This window comes from Sardina pilchardus, chromosome 14 (genome assembly GCF_963854185.1).
Source record: "Sardina pilchardus chromosome 14, fSarPil1.1, whole genome shotgun sequence".
In the NCBI taxonomy this organism is placed as follows: domain Eukaryota; kingdom Metazoa; phylum Chordata; class Actinopteri; order Clupeiformes; family Clupeidae; genus Sardina; species Sardina pilchardus.
Genome location: NC_085007.1, coordinates 13,081,319 through 13,089,763, shown reverse-complemented (window position 1 = coordinate 13,089,763; position 8,445 = coordinate 13,081,319). Strand labels below are relative to the sequence as shown.

Below are 8,445 nucleotides of genomic sequence, written 5' to 3'. Positions count from 1 at the left end.
GCTGCAGACTGAAGTGTATTTCTCAGGATGGGGATTGACAAAAATCTCAAAAAGACTCATACTCCTCCCTGTGGCCATGATGGGTACTGTAGTTTATAAACAGGAAAATGTCTGTGTTGACTTGAATATGTCTATGTCCACAGCCTTTAGGGTACTGATCCATTACCATATAGTCTCACCTTTCACAAAGTAGCACAGAGGAAATGTGCAATAAAGTTAGGAAAGAAACAATCCATGACACAACACTGCTAATCTATCTGGACATATTTAAGCAAGCCCAGAGGAAGTAGCATTTAATGGAAAAGAAATTGGTGGAAGAATATAAAAAATATTACTTAACAGAATGTTTAATCACAAAAAGGACATTTTCTTAATATGAGATCATCAAGACCCTAGGGCTATATCACTGATTTACACGTTTTACTTTTACAGCACTGATAACCTATGCCACTATCACCTGTCTTGTGAGTGCTGAGGTTGACTTGTATCACACTAAAACACTTAGTCTATCTCCTGACTGATAGCCAGAATCCTGTGCAAACAAGGTGGGAGAGGGAGCCTATGGGTGTGAATGCGGCAGCCGGCTACTGGTGTTTTGCAGGGCTGGACTGCAAACTTCACAAACAAGCAGGCACGCACACACACACACACACACACACACGCACGCACACACACACACACACACACACACACACACACACACACACACACACACACACACACACACACACACACACACACACACACACACACACACACCCCACCCTTCACCACTATTAGGCCTACCCTACCTCTCAAACTGAGGCTCTGCCCTATATGTGCTGCAGATTTTGAGCATGCAAATACCGTTAAAATTATTAAAATGTGTAATTTAAAAGGGGCATTTCAAATTGTCTCTGAGATGAATGAAACTCCCTGGTTGACACTTTATGTGTTGCAGGCCTACACATAGAATATGTGACTAACTGATGGAGTACATGATTGTCTATTACAGTATTAGTGAGTGTTTGTATCTTTTGTGTGTGTGTATGTTAGTGTCCATTTTATTGATAGTTGTCAATGCTGCTCCATATTTACATTGACAGTACAGAGTCTAGGATATTTTACATGAATGTGTCTGAAATTATGTGATTAACAGGGGTAAAGTGTAGGCTATGGAAGGGATAGAAATGGTGAGCTGCCTGTAGCCTATGAATGCCCAACGGGAAGCACAGAATTGTTGCGCTCAGATAGGAGTTACGCACATAGACATAGAACGCGTTCTATGTCTATGGTTACGCATACATTATGGATACCCCTTTCATAATTCCCTTGTAAAGCAACGCCACACCTCTAGATGGCGCAAGTTGTTGCACACAGTGTAGGTAGAGAAGAAGTGACTCTGGGACACGAATGCAAATGTTGACGATTTTTGACCAACCATGGATATAGTTTTGTACATAACTGCAGCAGTCATTCTTGTTATACTTATAATTTTTGCTGTAAAAGTACGTGGAAGAGCAGAACAATGTAAGTGGATGTTATTTCATCTGTATGGCACAGCGAGCTAACTTCTCTAAGTCAACGTCAGCTAATGTTACTATTTTTATGATACCTAGCAAGCAAGCAAGCAAGCTAACGTTACATTGGCTGTAGCAGAGAATGTCTAATAATAAGGCTTTTACAATCAGTTATTGTCATTGGCCATGGGTAAAGTTACTCCAGATTCTTGGTTAGACATGCACAGACAGAGAAGTCGTTGAACTAGTAACAATGCTAAGCTTTCCCTCCCCCCGACTCCCGTGTTGGTTGTGACATCTTGCTCAGCTCAACTTGCTGCTGACTGTAGTAGGCCATGTGAAGTTACACCATAGCTAGCCAGCTGTCAGATTTGTTGGCTAGTAGAGAATCCAATAACATGTTGGCAGAATTCTCTGCTTAGTGTTCAATAGGTACTTAGTTATTCACCGATGGTGTCACCCATTCAGTAAGGACATAATGTTTCTGCCAAGTGCATATCGTTTAGCTGCTACCATAGAATACTGAGCATGGACGTGTTGCAGACAGCACAGTTAAGCTGCATTCACATACGTCGCTACTCGCCCATCTCTGAGCGAGAACTGTCAATGTAAAGTGAATGTGTTCTAGCTGAATGTGGCCAGGAAAGGCGATGCGAGGACTAGCGATGCGATGTGGGCGGGTACGAAGTTAAAATAATTTTAACTTCCAGCGATGCGAGTGAAGCGAGTACCAAATCAGAATGTAGAATAGAGATGATTGACAGTTAACGGAAGCGAGGAGCGATGTGCGAGTAGCGACGTATGTGAATGCCCCTTTAGTGATATCACTCAGAGAGTGTCATGATAGAATTTCTACTTGTGCTGATATTTCCTCCCTTATCCCCGTTGCATCGACAACCTATTCCCCCTCTTACAGCTGACAATGAGCACCAACAGCAGGTGGTTGCCCGAGCAGCGGCACCTCCTCCGCGACCCCAAGTTGCCGAGGACCGGGGTGCTGGAATGCCTCGTCGCCGTAGACGCGGCATGCATGCTGCCATGGAAGCCAGACGTCCTCAGAGAGAAGCTTCTGAGGATGGTAGGCTATGTCTCCAAGTCTGTCTACCTGTTTGACATTACAGAGATTATTTATCAGAGACACATAATTCAAAATATATCCCCAGACTCACAGGTAGAAGGTTACTTTAATGTTTTGGCTTTGGCCATTACTGTTCTGAAAACTCCAGTTCATGTGAAACTATTTGTATTAATCAAAGAGCATTTTAGATTAGCAGGCTAATACTGTATTTTGAATTAGAGCTTCACTCTTCTATGTGATTCCTGCTTCAGAGGACAGCCCAGTGGAGGTAGAGGAGGCAGAGGAGGAGGGCGAAGATGTTCCCGTTCAGCAGGCCACTGGAAAAATAGGAGCCAAGAAGCAAAGGAAACTGGAAGAGAAACAGGCGAGGAAGAACCAGAGAGAGGTGAGAGAACCTTGAGGAGTCAATGCATGATGATATCTTAACAACATCTGACAAGTGTTTGGGCAGGGGGACCTCTGATCAGTTTACCTCTTGAGTGGAATGTCTTACAGGGATGCAATTCACAGGTCTGTCTATATGTTGAATGATTGCGTAACATTATTTTCATGACCACATGATTATTTCACTAGGACAATGGATGACATTGTATTTTGGGAGCAGAAATGAATGTACGTTTTGAGTGATAATGTGGCCATGATGTGAAGCGTATAATTGACAGTGATCCACCAATTATCTCTTACCAGTACTTTTCAAAAACTATGGGCTTTGGGAGTGCTGATCGCAGACAACTGAACTGGCTGTGGCAACCAGACTCTTTTCCTCAGCAGTTCACAACTGGCATTATGCTCTATAATATCACCTCACGGTCTTACACACAGTATCTCTTGTATCTGCTCCCCCTTGTTGTGGCTAGTTAGTTAATGTAGGAGTCTGGAGGCTAATGCCGTTAAAGGCTACGGCATCTTATGAGCAGTTCACAGTACTCACCTCTGTTGTGGTCTACAGGAATCAGCTGCCGAGTGGTGGATATTTAAATTTCCTATTACTGTCCTCATCTGCAAAGGTAGAATCCACACAGGATATCAGTTGTTTGACATCCAAGCTGCTAGTACTTTCCTAAACTTCCAAATGTTGACCGTCATTCCACAAATTCAGACAGATGTGAGAATTTAAGAATCAGTATTGCTTTTCTTAGATGCTGGTTTATATGAGACATCAGAAATGTTATCATAAATGTAACATTTCACAGTTAGCATTATCCATCTGCCAAACCAAGGCGCAGTAGTATTCTTTCACACAAACTTACATCACATCACTTGGAGGCGCAAACAATATCGAATTTCCTATGTGATTTCAATGGTGATGCAGCGTTTGGTTGCACCTCCAACAGCATGGCGTAACCTGGTCACCGCTCAAAAAATGGCCACAAATGCAGTATGTTTGTGTGAAAGAATTCTAGTTGTGGACAGTTTTCCTGAGAAACACTCAGAGTTCTGCTGCTGTTGTTGTTGTTGTTCTGGTGACAGGCTGAGCAGGAGGAGCGGGAGGAGAGGAAGCGCCTGCAGGAGCTCCGAGAGCAGGAGAGACGCAAGGAGGACGAGAAGGAACGTGTCCTGGAACAGCAAGAGGTAAAATGGCCGCCACACAAACATAAGAATACACGTGAAGATAAACTCTTTGCTGTGACTGAGATTCCCTCAGATCTGATGTGTGAAATAAACAAAAGTTATGGTCTGGACTGTGGCGGTGGGTAGTGATCTGAAAACATTTTGAATTAAAATATAGGGTCAGAGTTATTAGGCAGTTTGTCATTATTATTGTTATCATTATTGTTTATTGAAATGCATGGAGATTATTGGTGATGGAGACGTTATTATTTCATTGCTTCAGATGTTACTATTTTAGATATGGGCTACTTCATGTTATGAAAATCAAACACAGAGTTCCTGCAGCTCTCCGTTTGAGTCTTGCCATTGTGGTTGTATCCTCTGTTTTTGTAGGAAGAAGAGGCTCGTCGTGCCAAGGAGGAGCAAGAGAAAAAGGAGGAGGAGGAGTATCAGCGACTGAAGGAGTCTTTCATCATCGAGGAGCAGGGGGAAGCTGAGGAGCTCACTGAACTAGAGGTAAGGTGGTTGGTTTCGTTAGCTACCCTCATAATCATTACTTATATTAAATTATATTATATTATATTATTCATAAGGCTGTATGGCAATAGTTATATTACTTTAGAACTGGTTTATATCGATGTGCAGTTTTTATATTACAAACATGTACAGCTGTTAGGACACATGTGTGTCCTGTCTTTGTTGCCTTTTTGATTGACTGTTTGTATGTATTTGCTTTTGACAGTCCCAGAATCTTCTTCAGGAGTTCATTCAGCATATCAAGGTAATATTTTGTGACCCATAATTCATGGGTTTCATCAGGTCCCTTTCCACAGGTGTATAGAATCAAGCACCTTGATTATCAATGCAGACTGCATGGTGCTTGATTAATACACCTGTGGAAAGGGACCTGATGAAACCCATGAATATGATTTCTGTCGACTTCCTGTAGGCAGCCTTGCTCGACCTCCTTAACTGTCTATTAAGCCTGTTAATTGTGTTGTAATAAAGCTCTCACTGCACACAGATGCCTAACCGATGTCACATTGTAACACGCCAGCATTTGTAGCAGATTTCTATGAAGAACTGCTTTCTTATGTTTTCAGTTAATTTGCATGCAGGAATAATGTTAAGGTAAAGCTGTATAACCAGCACTGATTCTGATGTTATTACGCTTTTATTAATATTGATATTCATATTTATCTTTTTGATTTAGGACTCCAAAGTGGTGCTACTGGAGGATCTAGCCTCACACTTTGGCATGCGTACACAGGTAGGTGCACTTTTAAATGAGAGGGGAAGTGGTCACTTTTAGCCAGTTGCTGGTGATGTAAGCCCAGTGTTGAAAACTTTGACCATGCCTTGAACCAGCTTGTTGTTGTCTTAAAACAGTGGAACTGTAAACCTTTGACAAATACTTTAGTTCTAAATTATGTCACATTTCACACTTCAACACATGTGTGTGTGTGTGTGTGTGCGTGTGTGAGTGTGTGTGTGTGTGAGACACGTAACCCCATTTAACTGTTTTTTTTCCCTATCCTGCAGGATGCTATCGCTAGGCTGCACGACTTGATTGCAGACGGCTCTCTCACAGGTCAGCCTCAGTAAACCATTCACTTTGCGAAGCACAGCGATATCATAAATAACATGTATTCATTATTACACTGGTTGAAACTTTGGCTTACTTTGACAAAAGCTAATTTCTCGCGGAAATGTTAATTTGATAAGGTTCTACAAGGAAGAACGTACTCTTTTCATCAAGCTCTACACATTTGAATGCGAACGCAATGTCTTTTAACCATGAAACGTCGTTAAACATTGGAAATAGCGGTGAAAAACGTTTAAATCTGTTAATGCCTTACTTATTACTCTGTTACTGGTACTCTGACCATAAGAAAAAAGCAAAGAATGGAAAGAGAAACTCACTCTTTTTTTTTCATTTCTCACTCTTTTTTCACTGCTCAGGAGTGATCGATGACAGGGGGAAGTTCATCTCCATCACCCCTGAGGAGCTGAACGCCGTGGCTCATTTCATCAAGCAGAGGGGCCGTGTCTCCATCTCTGAGCTGGTGCAGGCCAGCAACACGCTCATCAACCTCACGCCCGTCACCCGCACCACGGCCTGAACACGGCCGGAGGACAGGACTGTGGAACTAAGGACTGCTTGCGCAAGTGTGTTTGTGTGTGTGTAAAAAGATCACACACACACACACACACACACCAACACATGTGCGCGTGCACACACACACACACACACACACACACACACACACACACACTCAGCAACAACATACAAGAAGAGAGGCACTCACATACTTACACACACTCACAGACAACTTTTTTAACATATAGCTATACACAGACATTCTCACACACACACACACACACACACAGATGATAAAAGTTGTTGACCGGCTGTGATCATTTTGCGTGTTGCTCCTTGCTTTGAGTAATTATTTTACAGTTGTGAAATTATTTAATGTTTTTGAAAAAATATTGTTTAAAAACAGCAATCTCATTCTGTATTGTCATTATGTATCTCCCACTGTAAAGAGGGCAATAAAAGAAGGAGAAAAAAATAGGTTTTATATGCTTGGTATATGCGTGGTACTGTGAAACCACCAGTCATTATAAAGGTCGTCCTTGTAATCATTGTTTTCCACCGACACTTTTTGATATTTCATTCAGTGAGTCAGAAACTACTGACCCTGTGATCACCCTCGTGTTTTTCATTTCCGGTCATTACTGTCCAGACAGCTTTTGCTTTCAGCTCAGCATTAGCAGGTGATTCTGTGCAGCCATCTTTGGTACAGCAGCAAGTGCTGCACTCACTTCCCGCAATAGGTGCAGTTTTCAAAATTAAAGTCAGTGGACATTGGATAGCCAAAGCCTGTGAGTTGTTCTCCAGTTAGCACTGAAGACAGGATATTGCATGATGATGAATATACAGTACATCATAGATGGAGTATTTATAGTATATTTGGCTGCCACTTAATACCAAGTATAATAAGAGGGGTTTAGTTTATTGCAGTGTTTTTTTTTATGTTTGGTTTTTTTTTCAATTAGGGTATTTTGTAATGGCTTAATTGTGGCAGCTAACTCGATAAGGGTAATGTAAATATATTACTGAACCTTTTATTATTACAGTGCATGAAAATGCACTGTACTGTTCTTCCTAGTCTTCTTCAACTTCTTATTATTACAGTGCATGAAAATGCACTGTACTGTTCTTCCTCGGTCTTCTTCTTCTTATTATTCTTCTTCTAACGCACGCAATTCAGCTTCAACCGCTTAACGTAGAAACTCCATTCAAATTTTGACGCGTAGGTCTTACTTACGCGATGTGGGCTTTGTATTTTTCAACTTTGTAACTTTTATACTTTTTAAACTATTAGTTAAAAACTATTACAATTTCCCCCATAGACTTAACATGGCTCATTATGACATCACGGCAGCAATTAGAATGTTACCCCAGCTGGTCAGCCACCTGGGCACCAACTGTCAGTTTCTCTCAGGCTTTACAATCTCTCTGAAGACTACATATTCTGTTCCCCTGTATCCTCTGCGCACAACAGTATCAAAATAAGTCCTCCTAATTCCATTCAACTTTATATCCATTCATCTTCTTCAAACCATTCACTCATCCACCCATTCTAAACAGTCTGCCTATCAACATCAATTAGACGCTCTACATTCAACTTTTAAACAATCTACTCTGTCTCAGGCTGGCTCTCTTAAGACTAGCCAGTTAAATTGATTACACCTGTATCTGTATCCACTACTCTCAGTAGAGAGCTGTCTCTCCATTCTACAAGAATATAAGGCACATTCCATCCAACATTCTATCCATTCATCTTCTTCAGACCATTCACTCATCCACCCATTAAACTGTCTATCAACATCTATTAAACAATCTGTCTATCAACATCCATTAAACTCGCTGTCTATCAACATTAATTAGACTATCTACATTCAACTTTTAAATTATTTACTCTGTCTCAGGCTTTAAGAGTACTCTGGCTCTCTTAAGACTAGCCAGTTAAATTGATTACACCTGTGTCAACTACTCTCAGAGAGCTGTATCAGTGTCTCTCTTAACAAGAATATAAGGCACATTCCATCCAACCTTCTATCCATTCATCTTCTTCAGACCATTCACTCATCCACCCATTAAACTGTCAATCAATATCTATTAAACAATCTGCCTATCAACATCCATTAAACATTCTGTCTATCAACATTAATTAGACTATCTACATACAACTTTTAAAGTATTTACTGTGGGTCCCTCTCAAGCAGCGTTTATATGTCCTCCCTCGC

The 8,445-nt window shown here is 41.2% G+C and overlaps 1 protein-coding gene across 1 annotated transcript; it reads left to right on the top strand.

Moving 5' to 3' along the window:
• Window positions 1-1,370: 1,370 nt before the first annotated feature.
• On the top strand, window positions 1,371-7,118 carry LOC134101387 (DDRGK domain-containing protein 1-like). Its single transcript, XM_062555024.1, has 9 exons — window positions 1,371-1,509; window positions 2,416-2,577; window positions 2,829-2,962; window positions 4,048-4,149; window positions 4,522-4,644; window positions 4,871-4,909; window positions 5,342-5,398; window positions 5,671-5,719; window positions 6,091-7,118. The coding sequence occupies exons 1-9, from the start codon at window positions 1,422-1,424 to the stop codon at window positions 6,249-6,251; spliced, it is 915 nt and encodes a 304-aa protein (XP_062411008.1). The 5' UTR covers window positions 1,371-1,421; the 3' UTR covers window positions 6,252-7,118.
• The last annotated feature ends 1,327 nt before the right edge of the window (window positions 7,119-8,445 follow it).